This window comes from Strix aluco, chromosome 4 (assembly GCF_031877795.1).
Source record: "Strix aluco isolate bStrAlu1 chromosome 4, bStrAlu1.hap1, whole genome shotgun sequence".
Lineage (NCBI taxonomy): Eukaryota > Metazoa > Chordata > Aves > Strigiformes > Strigidae > Strix > Strix aluco.
In genome coordinates, this window is record NC_133934.1 from 67,462,789 (window position 1) to 67,481,412 (window position 18,624).

Here is an 18,624-nt window from a genome sequence, read left to right on the forward strand (position 1 = left end):
ATAAAAAAATTCCCATCATAATAGTTGCAGCAGAAATCAGAGGAAACAGTGGCAAACTGCTTTTTATTGAAAAACAGCAGCTGAAAAAAGTTGCAAAATTATTTCCTCTTGTGTTTCCCCCCATGTTGAAGTATTCCTAACTGCTCATGAAGTCCCCAGAGTTTGCTTCTAGCAGTGGTTTTGATGAAACAAAATAATCTCAGTCATTCTTACAGTATTTTTTTTTGTTTGATAGTTGTTTAAAATTAGTCAGAGGTTGAGTACATCAGTAAATCAAAGGGCCTCCAAGAGCTATGGTGAAACTTAAGTTAAAGCTGAGCTCCTTCTGCTAATTACATGTAGAGAGTGGTGTTTGCATATTTCCTCAGTTGTTCCTGTAAAGTTTGTAAAACTCCTTGCTTGGAAAGCTTACTTAGATACCTTGGCAATCTAGCCCTAAAGCTAATAAAATGCATAGGACCTTCATTTAGGTCCTGTCCAGCTTATACAGAACAGAGACCTCGGTGGCAGTTTTCAGCTTCTTTGCACAGAAGCACTTTCTCTTTGTTCACCTCGGTGTGTTGGTCAGATGTTGCAATGCTCTGTAACTTCCCTGAGTATGAAATTTAAGACTGATGGGGAAGTACTTGATTAGGTTTCCTTCACAGGTACTTTCACATGTGTTTACCTTAGAGAAGTTTCCTCATCATCATCACAGCTGAAAACACTGCATCCACTTCTATTGAATACTTTTATTCATGTACTGAAATGTTCATTTGTTTTTCAAGGTGATCATGAACAACGTTATTGGCAGAAGATTTTAGTGGACAGACAAGCTAAACTTAACCAGCCTCGAGAAAAGAAGCGGGGTACTGAGAAGGTAATCTTCAAGTCAATTTTTTTCCTGTACAGTCATGGTTGAAAAAATGACGGTTTCTGTGTAGGTCTACATTTTTTGATACTTTAACGTTTGGCTCTGTGTTTAATCCAGTTAGATTATTTTCTACGGACTGCAGCAGGGGTTTTCAGCCACGAAGTAGAGAACGGTGGCTGTCCTGGTCCAATTGCCAAATGCAAGGCTTGTCTTTATGGTGACAATATGAGAAAGTGACTAAAGGCCTGAAGTTAGTTTGTAAACTGGATTTCCTTTAAAACCCTGTCTGGATGAGCTCAGTAAAAAGTTAAGTAGGCTTGATTTGTTCCAATATGATGAAGTCTAGTGCTTTAGTCTTAATTCTCTAGTATGATAAAGAACATTTTTTTTTTCAGAATTAATCTATTTTTTCTCACGATTTACACAATTTTTTTAGTGTACAGTTCTGTGCTATGGTGAACGCTGGTGTGTCCCTAAGGTGATCAAGGGTCTGCGCACCAGTGTGTCTGTGTCCTGATCCAGACAAATCTGAGTTCCGCTGCAAGCATCCATAGCTGAACAACTTCCAGACCAAAACTGCCTCACATCTAGTGGAATTTCCTTCCAGCCTTGACCTTGGTGCACCTGTCAAGCCATAGTGTTGAGGCATTGTTGCAATTAACTTGCAGGCTGCAGTCTCCACTTCTGCCCCAAAAGCACCTTCCAGGCACGAAGGGTTCTTGTTTAAGCCAGACAGATCCTTTACCTGACAGAGAGGAGCCAAAGGGTATTTCACATTTTATTGCTGGGCTTACTTCGCACACATTGCAGATAAGGTTTCTGAGGTGGCTTTAACCGGAATCTTTATGCTGTTGCTTGCAAAACTTCAAAATCATCTGACCTTAATTATTTGCTGGTGACTTTGGAGACTTTTTGTTTCCTAGACACTCCAGTGATGCACACGATACCAAAAGTTTCCTAGTTGTTCTGTATAGAATTGAAAATAAATGTTACATTGACCTAAAGGAACAGCAAGTATACAGGTCAAAACCTTATCTTGTACAAGACATATTTTGCATGTATTATCTCGTTTGTTTAAATGTTCTTTCAGAGATCCTGTGGAGAAATTAATCTAGTTCATTTAAACAAAGGTGTGCATAAAAAATTTCTCCAAATGACTGATTTAATTTTATTAAAAGCATAAACATGACATTGGTTCTAGCCATTATTATTATAAGCACTAAGGGATTGTGAAAACCGTACAGCTTTAGAGCCATTTACTGAGTGCTGACAGGGTTTGGTGGGGAGGTTTTTCAGTTTTTTTAAATGTACTTTTACTTTTTTAAACAAAAGATGCCAGTGGCACCTTTGACTTTAATTTGGACTGTAGGTGCCCTGCTCTCAAGTTTCTGTTCTTCATCTTTTAAGGATTGGTATTTGTTGACCAAACTGGTGTAAATTGGCCAGTAATGTACCTCATCTAGGCTTGCAAATATAAACTGTCTTCAGTTCTGCCTAACAATAGCATCAGCAAGGATGCAAACTTCTGCTCCTCCCCCTTACCCATCACCTTGCAGCACTGGGAGGTGTTAACTTCAAAGCTAAGTGAATACTATTTAAATGCTAAAGCTGTTAAGCAAAACATCAAGAAAAGAATGCCTCGCTGTACTCAATAACTCTTAACTCTTTCGTTACTTTTGGACAGTCTATATTCCAGAAATAGAGACTGATAATAAGAAAAACAGTGTTTCTTTCTCTGTTCATTAATTTTAATGTTTTGTTTGAAAATTCTTCGAAATTTCTCGTAAATTGACTTTTTTTGAAGGTCACAATAAAAGGAAGGAAAAAAGAAATACGATGTTTCATAATCATGCACAGCTGAATTTGCCATTAGTGTATCTTTCTGGTAAAGATCTATTCTATTATAGGTTTTTAAGTCCCTTACAGGATCTCTCTGAAGATAAGCATTTGCCTATTAGCTGTTTTATACTTATAATAAAGGCAGCATCTTATACTTTCTTTCAATTAGTGTTTAAATGTAAGCTTAAAAGTTATATTCATATAAGCTATATACCTGCAATGATGTCAATGTGAGTATTTATAGTAATAATGACCATAGATGTTGTTGCATGGACTGCATCATGGTACAGGCAGTACACAGTAACAGAGCACAGAGATACTTTTGAATGTAACCTCAAGCAGTCTGAGATTCCTCTCTTTTCTATGTGTTCTAAAAAGTATAGGCTTGCTCGGCTTTGCTGTGATGGGTCCTGTGGCGTGTGAGGATAGGGGTTTATGATCACTTCAGCAGAGGGTTTCTGGCTAATGCCTCCTCTCTGCAACAAAAGAAGAAAAAAAAAGTGGTAGAGTTTTTTTACTTTCTCTGGCATAGTTCGTATAATAAACTATATGTCCAAAAGAGACTAGATATCCCAAGGTTCCCCAGAACTTTTAACTAATGCCTAGCCATCCCTTGGAGTTAAAAGGGCTTTTCTCAGGCCTGGTTGTTGATTGTCATCTCTGTGCTCCCCTCTGCTGCTCCTTCCAAATCCACGTTCTCTTTCCTCTGTTGTTCAGCTGCATGATAAAACAACCTCAGTGATTTAATGATACAGATGAAAAACTTTCTTGCCAGAACTGTTTCTTTAGGGCAATGCCAGTTTATGCAGACCTAAAGCTATTCATCAGTGTGTAGCCTTAAACTCTCTAGATTGATTAAAGTCTTCTGTTCACAAAGGGAAGGCCTGAGTTCCTGCAAGCTTTCCACCTGGGGGTACTTGTCTTCTGGGTGGAGGTGCTGCTGAACCTAGTTTACACTTTGTACACCCCCTTATACAGAAGGAAAGGACGATGGGAGTGGTGGTAGAAGTGAAAGGCATTTGCTGAGGAAGTGAGAATTGGGTATTTGTGAAGGGTGGAATAATTTGCAGAATATATGGAAAAGGAGGATAGTGGGAATGCATGGGCACAGCACGCACTATTCTCTTCTGATTATGCCTGGGGCTCAGGGCTGTGTCCTTGCAAGACTGAGCAGTTCCCTGTCTGTGCGCCCCTGGGAGAGGTCACAAATAAGCCCCTTTCCCTGGTTCTCTAAAGCTGGTATCTGTGGAGGGACTGGGTACCTATTTGGAGACATGAAGAGTGGTATGCATAGAAATAGGTGCCGATACTGGATTGATTAGCTGAAAATGTGAATCCTTGATGCCTCTTGCAAATTCTGAGGTGCTGGTATAGAAACACTCACTGATACGACCTGGGCAGTTCACATCTCAGAGCTTTCCTTCCAGTGCTTATTCTCCTTCCCATATGTTGGGCTAATGAGTCACTGTATTCCTGCTTCTTTTTAGAGTTTAACTCATTTAATCCATTTTTTTCAGATACCAGAGAGTAAAAGTAATGCTTAGTTACATCTTTCAATCAATTTGATTTCTGGAGAATGGTTGAGAAAGTCACCTACCAGAACTTACGGTGTGACACGGTTGAGAACATGTTAAGGATTTCAGTCAAGTTAAATGCTGGAGGGGCGCAGGGGGACGTACCGGTAAAACTGGTAGTGTAATTATATTGCAGCACAGCAAACAGCGCATCCATGCAACAACAGTGTAAAGTGTAATTCCTTACTGCTGTCATCAGTGCAGCAGCACACCTTGCACTTCCATGCTGTGTATGAGGTGCAATGTCTGCAGGACACATCTGTGACCATAGTCATGTGGATAAATAGTACATAATTTGATTTATATGTGAAACTTGTCAAATCTCTTCAGTGCAGACTCTTTACTGAACTGCCTGGTGAGCAAGTGCCCCTTTATCTCAGCATCAGCTAATATGTTTTAGTAATCTCCATCAGATAAGTTGATGCTGATTTATGCTGGTGTGTTGCAGATGTGCCTAGGTTCACAGGAGTTTCCTGCTTTCTCAGTTCTTATTCAGAGTAGGCAGCCTGTCTTGTTCCTTGCATTTTAGGTTGGTTGGTTCGGTCGGTTGCTTTTTTTCCCCCTGATCTTATTCATGTACCAGTTACCTCATGAGCTCTTGCTTATGGTTAAGGAATCTTAGTGGGTTATTGCAGAAACACTGCTTTCACGTTCGCTTTTGGGTATTAGTATGACTTTTGTTGCAGTACTGTGGTTAAATCTGTGAATGTTCTAGTATGGATGCTTTAAAAACAAGTATGCTTTTAATGTTGTTTGTAGTGTTTTGTTTTCTGTCTGAAGATACAGTACACAGGAGTTGAAAATTAGAAGATTAGTTATTTTCCACAAGAGCATTTCTCACTGCTCTGTATTGGGAGCAGGCTAACCAGGTACCCTAGTAATGAATCTCCCCAAAATGCAACTGAAAAGAAACAAATCCCTGGTCAGATGGGGTTTTGAGTTAGGGATTCCTAGCATCAATGTTCCTCCAAGCCACCCTGTTATTTCTTGAGGTTAATTCTCAGCAGGCTTGTGATACGTGTTGTCCTGTTTTCCCAGCCTGAAGGATGGCCCCCATCTGGATTTCAGTGATTTTGTTTCTTTGCTGAGTGTAGAAAATGACACAATATTCATAAGGCATTTTTTATGTTCTAACCTTGTTTTTCTTACATCAGTAACACCGTGAATCCAATAAAAGGGTAGAGGGTTTTTTAACTTACTGTATGAGACTGTGTTTGGGGATTTTTTGTTCCCTTCAACCATACTGGGAGGAAGAAGGGATGGAATGAAAGATGCTGCACTGTCCAGAGATTGGAGAGATGCCTTACTATTTTTGATGGGTCTGAGGCAATACTGAAAGAAATTTTATCAGGACTACTTTAACTTCTTTAGCTTTTTTTTTTGTCAGCTGTACAGCTTTGAACAGCTGTTCAAAGATTTAGCTTTTTCTTATGAAGTTCGGTAAATCAGTGACTAATATTCGTGATTGTGAGATAAAACCATAACAGTATAATTTTTCTCTAATCTTTTCTACATTATTTTTCCTGTTTGCAGTTGATTGCTAAAGCTGAAAGAATGAGACTTGAAAAGACTCAACAAACAAGTAAACATATTCGCTTCACTGAAGATAACTAACCAAGACTAATTGTGATCTTGAAAGTGAACTAAGTATTTAAAAAAATCCAACTGAAAAATCCCACAGACACCACTGCTTACAGCAACTAAACTGTTTCTAAGAAGGCATCAAAGCCCGGTCTGTTTGATTCATAATTCTGCAGACTGCAAGTATGAAGATTGTTCTGAATCCCATTTTGAAATAGGCTGAATGTTTACTGCTTCTGAGCCTTTAGGTAAAGCTTTCTGGAGAAAATGTATTAAGAGATCTTGCTTTAGTTCACTTCTGGTTTTGTTGTTTTGGTTTTTGGTTTTTTTGTATGTTGAAGTTTTATACACTAGGTTATGAAATAAAATGCTTAAGAAATTTTCATTTGTGCATCTCTAATTCTTCAGTCTGCTTTATGACACTATAAATAATAAAACTGGTTAATGCTAAATAAACCTCTCTAGGTCTCTGTTTAGTCCATCAGATTGTTCAAAAATACAGTAGAATGACCATACAATCTTCCATGTATTTTTAAGTGGCTAGGACTGTCAGAAAATCTGTCATTGAGAAGTCTGGTAGAAAATTTACTTGCATGAAATGCACACTAAACTGAATTTAGACTTTTTTTTGTAGAAGAATCTTCGGGGGAAGAAATAAGAAAACCTTTGTTTGTTACATCTGTAACTAGCTCCAGAAGTAATTCTCACTTACAGATAAGTGTGTTGTTCACAAGTTAAGATGGTAACCTTAATGCACTTTAAGGTATTTCATTGTAGACTGGCAATATTTAAAAGACAAAAAAACCTAAGTAAAGTAGGAATTATATAAAAGATTGAACTTCAGTATGACTAAGTCTACTGTTAAAGCTCTCTCCATCAATGTAAAGATAAATTCACATGTTTATTTGTGAGATTGTTTTAGTGAATTTTATTTCAGGGCAAATAAGACACTAACACATTGGTTTATAAAAGTGTGAAACTTCCTTATAAATAGAAAGATGAGCAAGTTATTTTGAAACTAGAAGTACGTTCCTAAAATACCATCAGAGTCTCTTGAAGAAAGCTGTCAATGACACTAGGCATTTTTACTGCTATAGATTTTGCTGGTAAAATAGGTTAACATATTTAAATTCTATGCTATCAAATTACTGGAGCAGTGTAGGTATTTTAATGATACATATTAAAATAAAGCAAAGTTTGGTGACACTGGTATATTTTCGCTATCTAAGAAAATAATGCATTATTTCTGCTCAATTCTTGAAAGAAGTGTGGGTGTAATACCCACGGTGGCTTTGCAGTCAGGGAGAACAGAAGGGGGGGGTGGGGGGGTGGCATTTCAAGAGATCGTACCAAAGCATATTAACAGTAATCAAACTATCCAAGGTAAGAATAGCGTGGAGAAGCAGCACGGTAAGAGGGAGGAATGTTTATGGAGCACCATTTATGTGCTGCTACTGGTGATGTAGCCTAATGCAGCAGCAGTGGGAACTGTAGGCTTACAGAGTCGGTGAGCTCAGGTACCACCGGCGTGTCACTTGCCATCCTCCCCCCGCCAAGACTCGGATTAGCATCTGAGCCACCAGCACCGGCATCCCTCTCCTCGGGCGGCCAGCGAGTGAATGGAGAGGATTACTGCAAATCAATGGAGAGGGTATAGCGGTGATCAAACTCAAGATAGCAGAAATACAGAGGGGAAAAAGTGCAAGATAAGAGACAAACTTTCGGGGGTGGAGGGGAAGAGCTTGCTAATGGTTCTTGGAAATTGCGTAAGGACGATTCCTCCCAGGGGACTGCAGGGGAAAGGTGGGGAGAAGGCTAGGAACTAACCTCAATGTGTGGCCTTCAGCAGTATGCAGATTTTTAGTCCAATTGCAAGATTTTTTTAATTATTATTATTTAATCTTCCAGTCTTCTCTTATACTAGGGGCGTAAGCTATTTGATGACACAGTAGAGAGAACTGAAATAGCTAGCTATGAAAAGTATTGATCAATGAATGTCTTCTAGGCATCCTGCCTGAAAGACGGGAGATTTTTTTTTTTTTTTTCCATTTCTGTGATGTGAAGGAAAAAAAACCCAAAGCCTTCTCTGGGTAAAATGTTTAGGATTTTTCTGCTGAAATTCATTTAAGTCAAAAATTCATCCATGTTATAAATAATTCAGATCATAAATGATTCAGACTTTTTATGTTTTGTGGAGAGTGGAGCAGAATTGCAAAAGCACAGGTTTTGGATTTTTGCTCTTTTATTAATAATTCCTGACTTGAACGCATAGCAAGAGAAGTCACCTTTCTGTTCCTTTCCATATTTATATAGGTTAAGTATTTACAATTAAACATCAGTTTTCTTTTTCTCCTTTTTCCAAATTAGTGCAGAAATCTTCAGCAGGAAAGGGTGGTGTATAGTTCTTTCTGAAGACGTTAATAGTAGAATTTTTGCTCCTTGCTGCAGAAGTAATGTATGGAGAGTATGGTCTATATGCTTTTACAAAAGAAGCTTGGATTCTTAAGTATGCCAGAATGTGTATTTTTTTGTCTTTAAGTACACATGACAGTTAATATCTGCTGCTGTTAGCCCTCCCTGTCAACATATGCTGAGGAGTCCATCTGTTGCGTTTTACCATCCCAAGAGTTGCACCCCAAAAGGTACTTCATATTTGACGTTACCAATGGAGGGTGCCTTTAGCGAAGTCTGACACATTTACCTCCAGTGGTTTGGCTTGTTGCTTACAATTAAATTTTCTGCTTTACCATTTTTCTCTAGGTTCATCCACTCCTAGGAACTTCCAACAGTGACTTTTTTCCTCCCCCCTGAAATACCACATTTTATTTTAAAAATCAGGATTATACTGTGAAACTATAGGAATTTATAACTTTGAACTGCTCATATGGTTTTGCTGATTTGTCTCCCTTGACTGTTGAGTGTTCTGAAACACATAAATCTGCCTGGAGCAAAAACCAGCATCGATTCTGCTCTTCATGACCCAGCATAGGACTGAATCTGAAATTATTTTTAGTGCTTACGTTTTTACCTCTTCCGCTGGTTGCAGACTGTGCGTGACAGCAGCAGGCCTGTAACTCTGACCTCTGTGAGGCCTTTGATGCCAGTAGAACATGCATAATTTGGGTCTTCAATTAAAAAGAGAGTTCTGGTTTTTTTAAAAAAAAAAAAAGTAAAAGTAATGTTTGATGATTGTAGATCTCATCATCCATGATCTTGTCTCTCTGAAGCCTTCTTTGATTTCTCCTCTGATGCAACATTTCCAAGCTTAGAGATTGGCCTTGTGAGTACTGTTGTCTTTTAGCAAGGACTGTTGTGGTTACCTTAGTGATGCCAACTTGCTGACTGGGACCAGGGCTCTGTTGTGTTGGGCTTTGTACATATAAAGAGCTTGGAAGTAAGGGGGCATGAGGAAGGGGAGGAGGATGGGAACAGAGGTGTGCAGTGGTGAGTGTGATGGCAAGAAAGAGTCATTTTTAATGAGTGAAGGATCTCAGCGGTGCAGAAAGAGGGCAGCAGGGCCTCCTTGCTCTCAGCGCAGAGCCACTGCACACCTCTAAGGGACACTCACACTACCCGCATCTTCAGATACGTGTCCTCCCATTTTGTGACTGCCTCCCACAAGCTGTGTTTCTGCGGTAAAAGTGCTGGAAGGAAGACTGTGGTTTTCATAAAACACCCATGCTCAAGAGCAGCAGCCTGATACTCCACGATTACCAGACCTGTGGGTTTTCAGTAGCCAGCAGTGCAGTACCCCACACATGGCATGATGCTTGTACCCTGTTGCCCTTTCTGCCTGTCCCTGCAGCATAGAAAAGCTTCTTTACTTCTGATTTTGCACCTTGTGTTAATTTTTAAGTTTCTTGTTTGACTGTCCTCAATGTCACCTGGAGCAAGCAAAAAGTCTGGAAAAAAAAATTTGCACTGAATTACAGTTCCCACAGGAGACTTGAGTTATCGTGAGATGCCAGAGTGCTCTTGTCTGGGGCGTGGGTGTCTGCTGTGAGAGAACTTCCTAAATCTTTATCTGCCTCCTCTGTTGGCATGCAGTAGTCCCAAAGACTATGCCCTTCTCTTTGTTAACTTAATTCTTTCATTTTTTAACCATCTGACCAAGTCTGATTTAACATTGCCTGTTTAACCTGGTTTATCTTACACATCTAATACTGGTGTGTACATTTTGTTGCTTTTTTTTTTTCCCAAGATGTACTGTGTATCCTAGTTTAAACCAGACTTCAAGGCAGTCCTTGAAAGCTGGCAGGTAAGTAAATTATCTTTTTCTAGAGAGGGTCTAAATCAAATCAGAAAACGACCCTCTGATAAATGACAAAGGCACTTGCCTGCTCAGGTCCCCTAGAACATAGGTCAGTGTTGTAATTGCTTACTTATGGTACCATAGTGTCTAATGATCTTAGACATGATTAAATCATGGGAATAATGCTGCATAATGATGTAAAAAATAATTAGATAAGGTATGCTTGGGTGACTTTGAAATGAGCCTGAGTGGGGAAGTAATATGGTTATCTTACCTGCAAGTGATTAGGTTTCAGTGGATGGTGTTAAAGAAGTTGCTCTATACCAAAAGTGGAATATTCTTCCTAGCATTAAATGTGCTTTCTTCATGTCAGTTGTGGTGCTGTAATGGAGGAAAATGGCTTGCTAACCTGGGATGTTCAGGGAGTGAACTAGCTGTATTAGTACCAGTGGTATTATATTCCGAATGCATTTCCTTCTCTTGTAGCAGAAGTTTGGTCCTGCAAGTATTGAAGAACATTTGTTTTAAATGCAAGTGCACAGCTGTCATATTTTGGTTTTCGGCCTTTACTTTGTGTTTTGTCAGGGTGTTAAGAGAAATGTCTGGGGGAACATACTTGATTAATTTTACAAAGGGAAAAAAAATATTTCTAGCTGCTTTATGTTGTGTCATGAAGATGGGATTATCAGTCTGTCTCTTTGACAGCAACGCTGGCCTAGGAGATTGTCCTGCCTCTCACCAGGGCTGCTCGTGCCTGCCTCTGAGCCTGCAGGTCCTGCCGTGCAGCAGTCCCTGGGAGCCCGCTGTAAACCATGCGACCCCAAGGATCTGGACAAATAATGGTTAGAAATTTTAAGGTGACTTCATTGCTGAGGAAGCCATCATGTGTAAGCACGCCCTATGTGCCTGGCTGAAGTACCCACCCTGGGTGTACAGTTGCCAGGCATTGACCAGAAGTGCTGCAAACGAGTACTTGCTGCGTGGTGTAGTGCTTGGGCTTTGCAGAAAGTCACTGTGTCCAGAATCGTTGATGTTCAGATACTGGTTGAATGTGTAATCAGACCTACCCTACAGATCTTCTCATTGGTCTTCATGACTTCATGAGGTCTTCATCCTCAAAGGGTCACTCCCTAATGGAGCTGTAGGTGACAGAGAGCTACAGAGCTGGGGGGCTCTTAGACTCGTCTTCAAAGCGAGCGGTGGCTGTTACAGTGGTAGGTGAATCCTTTGAACTGGGGAGCTGCCAGTGCCGGCCAATTCTCCGGGGTCCTTGCCAACCCACAGGTTTTTGTTAGTTTACAAGCAGAGCTGGGCCAGCTTTCCTATTCATGCCTCCCTTTGCTGGAAGCGGCATTGATGGCGTACTTAGCATGCATAGCTGTTACCCCAGGCACACCGATTGCTGCAAAACCAGGAGAATAGGAAGGCAGGAGAGCATGGGAGAGCTTTGCTTGCTGTTGCTAAGGCGACTCGTTTTGAGCTAGATAAACACTCTCATCACTGCTGCGGTTTTATTGCCTTACCCCATTTTGAGTGGAACCAAACGAACACCCGAGGGTGAAAAGAAGTGGGAGAACGGTAAAGGGAAGGGACATACCAGCCCTGGCACTTGAAAGCAAAGGACGGCCCAGCCGCGTGGGCAGAGGGCCCGCAGGCGTTTCTGCAGCGGGTTTCTGTTCCCAAGCTGTGTCGCAGCGCCCTGACCCTGCACACCCCTCGGCGGTAGCTGGCTGCAAGTGACGCCGTTTCCAAATGTCTAATTACATTGTTCAATCCTAACGATTTGTGCAAAAGACCTGGAATAAAGTGAGGAGTGTGATGAGTCTGAGAAAAGCCTTCCAGTGTGGTGTGACTTTACCTTAAGGTCATTTAACGTACCCCGTTTCTCTCTCACCTTTTGCGGGGCTGGGACAGAGGTTCTGGCTCCATCACACTTAAGAGTTTTTTATTCTACTCCTTTTCTAGACCTTTAGGTACGGCTGTTCCCTGTGAAGGGCCACTACCACAAGCTGACGACTCACTAGGTCTCTTTGTGTATCTAATCCTTGCTCTGCTGGCCTGAGGAAGACCGGGGATGGGGTTGGCAGCCCCGGGGGCTGCCCGTGGAGCCGGGGGGCTGTTGCCCGGGACCGGGCTCCCGGGGACCCCGCGGAGGCTCTGGCCAGCAGAGGGCAAAGCTGCCACACGCTGCCCTGCGCGGCAGGCACAGTGCAAAGCTCAGGGCAGCTTTGCATCCGCTGTGTTTTCTTGTGCCTTACACCCTTGGCTCATCACGTAGATGAAGCTATATACGTAATTTTGAGGGGGAAAAGAAGTGCTCTGTGTTCCCAGGGAACTTGCAGTGGCCTGGTGGTGGGACGCAGGGTCCTCAGGCACCAGCCAGAAGCCCCAGCTCTCATCTGCTGCCTCTGATGGACCAAAAAGATGCTTTTCTAGTACATACAGGAGAGATTTTCATCAAGCTGGGAAAATACTTCTCCAAGGGTAGCTAAAACTACTTGCATCTGGGTTGAATACCTCCCCCTGCCTCAGCTAGCAGAGCTATCCGCAGAGAAATTTGGGTAGTTTGGCACTGAATTACTCTTCACAGTCAATAACAGACCAGATAAATGTGGAAATTTCATCAACAGAGAGATCTCTGCTAACTGGATACATCATGATATGTGGGATGCAGGTTACACACGTTCTTCCTTGTCACCAAAAGCAAAAGAGCACAACTAATATAAAAGTAGGCAGCTCCCTGACTCCTTGTCTCTGCGGAGGGAGCGTGTTCCAGTTCTCCCACCCTCTAAATAATTAATGTATGGAGCAGCGATGGTTGAATACCTTTTTGCCTTTGTGCTTTATGCAGTTTTCTCCTTTGTTTTGTTTTTCCCATCATGGCTGCTATTTCTGTTTGCTTTCTTTTCCCTCACCTGCTGCACACCGAAATGTGGTTTTGTTATGAAAAGAGGCTTTTTGTTACCTAGTGTTTTGTGTAATATTTGTTTGGTGAGTGTTTTGGGAATACAGCTGTTCCCTCAGATCTTGTCCATCATATCTGGTGCCTCAGTAGATAACTTCTGGCAAGGTTTAGCCTAGAAGACCTCTTTCACGTGCACAAATGCAAAGTGTACTTGACCTGTTGGCTCAGTTTAGTCAGACTAATAAAACCTGGTTCAGAAATGGCCTGTGCTGTCTAGTCTGAACATCACACTCACTGAAAAGAGCCTTATTCTAAAACCAAAACCCCTGAGTTTCCTCCTTTATGGCAAGTAATATATATCAGTTATTCTTGTATAAAAATCAATTCAATTTTATTGTAAGGTAACTTACAAGATGGGACTTTTCTCTCACCAATTACAAGCTAAAGTCTGTCTTCACAGTGGCTTTTACCTGGCATGGCCTTAAGAAAATGTGGTGTTTTTTCAGTGCAGACAAGTTCTGCATGGAGGTGGGCAGAGGTGAGCTCAGCCATGCTGTGTGCTTGCTTCGGGGTCATCCACTGCTGTAAAACCAATTCAGTCAACACAGGCCCATCCTTTCACCTCTTTTCCCTATCAGTGCAGAGTGTTAATGGGAGCCCGTGTTTGAGTACAGCTCCAAAAGCAAAGTTAGGTCACTGTTAATAAAAAGGCAGAAGCCAGTTCCGTCTGCCTTTTATGTTACGTTTTTCTTTGTTATTCTCCATGTTGTAGCTGTAGGCTTTCTTCTAGTGTCTTACACTATGGCAGATACAGAAACATCTATCCATTAATTTAGCGAAAGTTTCAGGCATAATTAATCTCTTTCATACAATGCTGCTTTGATATTATAAATATCTTTTTTCTTTTTTTGAATTCTGACATTTAACATTCAAAACTGAAAGCTGAATTTTGAATTCACTGAAATTCCTTGACTTGCACTGAAATATCCACTCAAAGCTTATTATTTATGCCACCACAATTCATCCTCAAGTAATTTCCCCCCATCTTCTCCCAGCAGTAGCTCTGAGGTGTTTTCTGGTCTGTGTTGGATTCACCTCTCGTGTCAGATGTGAAGAGGTAGATTAAACTCTGTGCCTAGAGCAATGGAGAGAGTATCAAACAACCGCATCTCCTGGATTTTCCACTTGACAGTGGTTTATTTTGCTCTTAGAACAGCCAGACGATTGAGATGAGTAGATGACTCAGTGTTTTATGCTTTTCACTAAGGGTTGTTGAGACAGTGACGAGGGTCTCAAACTGGCAGCTCTGGTCTGTGCCCTGATTCCACTCCCTGCCCTGCCAGTGGCTGCCCAGCTGGGCACCCAACGTCTGCATTTATGCCAGAACTGCTCTTACACCAAAAATGACAACTGTGGGAAAACCACAGTGAGTCTCCTGAAAGCTAAGCAAGAAGGAAGTAATTTCCCTTTTCCTATTGATTCACATAATGTTCTTTTTCCTTTCCTGTCCTTCTGTGCCCATTCCTTCTCTCTTTGTCACTGGTGTCCTGGATGCCAATTAAAGGTGAACCCCTTTCCTTCTAGTGCTCTCATCATCTCCTGACCACAAGTGTGTCTGAAACCCTGCTGCTCTCAGCCAGGTCTGTTGCAGCGTTCTTACACTGATGGAAAAAACAATAATACAATTTGAATTGGGAGCAAAATATTTAAAGTTATTTGGGTATTGAAACATGCAGCTGTGCAGCCTAATTGGTTTTAGACTATATATATAAAAAATTCTATAGCCATATATATCTCTCTCTCTTTGCAACTATATATAGATACAGCTACAGTGGCAGAGTGGGTCATCTGCAGCTTCCAGCAGGGAGATACACATGGAATCATTTTGCAGTTTTTAAGCCTGTTTGGCACCATCCCCCATTTCAGATGCCCTGATTACAACTCCTGTGCTGTATTTTGTCCCATTTGTTGTCAGATTATTTCATCATGGCTGGAGACATGTTGCTTGCAGCTGGGTTGGACTCTTTCCTTTAGGGAAACCTGACAACATGGCCCACTCTTTTTAACTCGTACTTTCTTCCTTTGTTGGTCAGGTACTTGCGTTTATGTTGTCTTAAATTGTCTATACTTGCCTCTTTGATGTGTGAAAGCAACAGTTTTAAGGAATGTTCAAATACATTAAAGCAGCTGATAGCTGGTAGGCATTGAATGGTGCAAGCAGAAGAAAGAGTCCCTTAGAAAACTTTCTGTGGAGTTTGTATCGGAAAGGAACGGCTGATGCTTTCACCACAGGGAGGTATGGCTGTGTAGGCTAATGCTGAGTGCAGTCACATCATATATGGAGGCAAGAACTTGGTGTTTGGATGTGAGGTGGCAATTTATGTAGGGAAATGGAGGTATTCCAGCTGCAGCTGGTGGTAGGTAAGGCTGAGAGAAGGGTAGTGTTTTCTGCAACATCAGACTGGCATCCTGTGCTGGAAAAAGCTTGTCACCCAGGAAAATCTTATTTCTCTCCACTAGCCCGATGTGAAGGCTGCTGGGTGGCAGGCAGTGTGTCCTGCTGTGTGGGCAGATGTTAATCCAGTTGTCTCGCACCAGTTCTGCTATCGGCAATCTCCGCCTTTCCGGATCGCGATGGCTGTCTCATCCGTTGCTTTGCCTCTTTGGAAAAGACATGAAACAGGCTTGGAAGGAGGCACATTGCTGTCACACTGCTTGTGGCCGAATGGAGATGGAGTCAAACAAGCTGTGTCAAAAACTAAACTGAGAAGCAGAGAGTTTACTAGGAAAAGTTGGAGTACCTGGCTTGAAACACTTTCTAAATATAATGGCTTTTGCTACTTCAGTGCAAGAGGTAGCAAAGCAGACACTGGTGCCTCTGTTGTGTACAGGTGGAGACCCAAACGCCGCAGGCAGCAGCACATACATGGTGAACCTGGCAGTGGCAGAAGCAGGAGGACCGAGGGGATTGGAGCTGCTGGCTGGCTGTGGATGGGAAGGTGGAAGCTGTTCCAGGGATGGTACCAGGAGGTCCCAACCCAGGTTAGAAGGGTTAATTTTTAAAACATTTTTTCCCCCAAGTCTCAGCACTGTCTGCTTTTAGCAATGATGGAAATTAGAAGTGACAACATACCACAGGGAGCTGTTCTCATGGGGTTTGCATCACGCCTAAAGCTGGATGTACCAGAAAACTCCTGAGAGAGAGGCTGGTCTGCCAGACCCTTGGACAACTTGGCTGACACCAGCTGGAGCTTGACTGAGCATCTCAGCTTCCTAAGTGAAAGGAGCTTTCCGGTTTTGTGGCGTTGACTTCTTTTAGCATACCAAGATGTTTTCTGAGCCAGACGTAATAGTGAGGGGCGAGCTGGTGTGACAGGCTCTGTTTTCCCCTGGCAGAGGCGGTGCAATCTCTTCCTCTCTTGCCATGATCTCCCTGGAGAAGCGTAGGGAAGGCATGACTCCCGGGGGAGTGCTGGGACAGGCTTTCCTGGTCTCAGCAGCATCCCAGCACCAAGGGATGTGAAGGAATGCCTGCAGATGAGGGTGGTGACTCGAAGCAGCCTTGCAACATGACACAGCTAGGAAAGGGCAACATATGGTGATGCAGAAAGTTAAGAGTTACACGTATAGAATAGTAATAACACCAAAAAATCCTAATAGCTAATTCCCATTGAACATATTCATAGTGGTGTTGTACTTCCCTGTTGTTTCTGATACTCTTCTAGGTCTACCCTGCAAAAGAGGCGTGAGCATCCTTAAGGAGAGAGAGAGATGACCTGGGATTCACAGCTGCAAGGTGCTGAGCACTGGGAGCTGCTGCCGGCCCCTCGCATCAGGCAGGACAGACCCTTCTGCAGGGGGCTGCACGTGCAGCCACAGGTCACGGAGAAGCTGAATAATGTTCTTGGCCTCAGCAAGCTGACTTGGTTTTGTGACTGCAGTATTTCTTGGAAACATCCCATGTCTGCTGTGGAAAAGACAAGGAGTAATTTTGTCAGAAAGTAAAGACATTATTTTTCAGTGATGTCGCTTTTCTGTAGGTACTCACAGAATAGCTTGCAGGGATCTCTTGGCCTGAATGGAAATGTCAAAAGTGTTGCTATAGCCAAATGCAAAGAGTTATTTCCCAAGTAGTATGGCTATTAAGTAATTATATGTGAGATAATATTTAAGAAGTACACTTGACAAAAATCTAGCAAGACCTAATACTCGTTTTGGTCAAAAATTGAGGTTTTTGGTCTGATTTTAAATGCAGTGATTCAAAAAGCTTTTTCATGCAGTGGAGAAGTGTCTCTTGCTGCTTTGAAGCTTACCACAGGAAGCTGATAGAGACACAGAAATATAGATGCAGCTTCTTAAGCCTATCTTCTACATGATGTCAAAATCAAACCGAGGATCCTGACATCAGGACAGGACAAGACGAAATACTAAAGCCACTGTGTGTCTTTTGATACCACAATACAAAGCCTAGCATTATGTGACACTAATCTATGCATTACCGTCGGCAGCTTGAGGCCCATCGGGTCCATCTGATGAGGTTCTGCCACCATCCCATCTGTTTTGTATTCGTCTGTCACTGAGACTTGGAGCCACTGGAGAGGAAAAAGAACTGGCAATGTCATGCAGTGGCCTTTTGACATCAATACAAGCAGTGTGGGAATTGCTAGAGGTTGTTTCCTGGTACTTATCATGGGCATCAAAATGTAATATGGGGGAAAACCCACAAGTTCTATAAATACCACATCATTTCCCACTTATGAGTAAATAAAATTGTCATTCTTCGAAATTTCTAGACCAAAAGCTACAGTTACACCACGTTTAAGCTGTTCCCTAAAAAAGGAGACAACATGTGTCAGACTTGGTATGTCAGCTTCCTGCCAGTACAATCTGAGTCCTCCTGTAGGCTCCGCTACAACCGGTAGATGAAAAAGGTATGGACTCTGTTAGCTGAAATGAGCTGGTATTGCTCCATACAGTTGTCTTAAAATAAATTAGATCAAGATTTGGCTAACAGCAGACGTTAAAAGGAAGAACAAGTAAGAGCAGCCATATACCCAGTGGGACTGAGGTTTCCTTGAGCTCAGCACCCCATCTCCAGCAGCACTGGCAGTTGGTACCCAGGGAAGAGGAAAAAAAATGGATAAACAGATGCTGAAACTTCCCTGAAATGGCCCCTGAGCCTCTGGAGTGCAAAGTGCTTTTAACTCCTACTTTATTATCCCTTTTCGTAGGCTCTTTTTCAGTCCTTGGTGACACCTGCTAAGGGGTAAATTCTCTTTCTCTGTATTTCCCACAGACTGCCCTTCTTTACATCATCACCTTGGGGATAGAAAACACAATTCTGTGCAAAATCAGTATCTGCTTGTACCAATTCCTGTTTTCTTTATCGGAGACGAGGAGGTGGAACCCTGACCCCGCTGAACTCCCTGGGCAGGTTACAGTTCAGTTCTGTGTGGCAGGGGCTGTGGCTCTGGGAGTTGAACGCAAGGCAAAGAGAAGTACTGTGGGCATTCCTCACAGGTCGTGGCACAGCTCGCTGTTTCTACCCTTTCTGCAGTGCTTTTGTTCTCGAGCAGTTTCCATGGTGCTCCTGCTTTGTCTGCAGACCTGTCTGCAAGCA

General features: G+C 42.2%; 1 protein-coding gene across 5 annotated transcripts in view; it reads left to right on the forward strand.

The window, feature by feature from the left end:
- Nucleotides 1–16,858, forward strand: part of LARP7 (La ribonucleoprotein 7, transcriptional regulator) — a 39,000-nt gene extending 22,142 nt beyond the window's left edge. For 3 of the 5 annotated variants that reach the window (XM_074823455.1, XM_074823453.1, XM_074823454.1), the window contains exons 12-13: nt 768–859; nt 5,800–6,230. In XM_074823455.1, coding sequence (XP_074679556.1) covers nt 768–859; nt 5,800–5,880 — 173 coding nt within the window. In that variant the 3' untranslated portion in view covers nt 5,881–6,230. Of the gene's footprint in view, nt 1–767; nt 860–5,799; nt 6,231–6,481; nt 7,071–15,901; nt 16,047–16,729 lie in introns of those variants that run through there. The other 2 variants (XR_012623178.1, XR_012623179.1) reach the window with 2 other exon arrangements.
- The last annotated feature ends 1,766 nt before the right edge of the window (nt 16,859–18,624 follow it).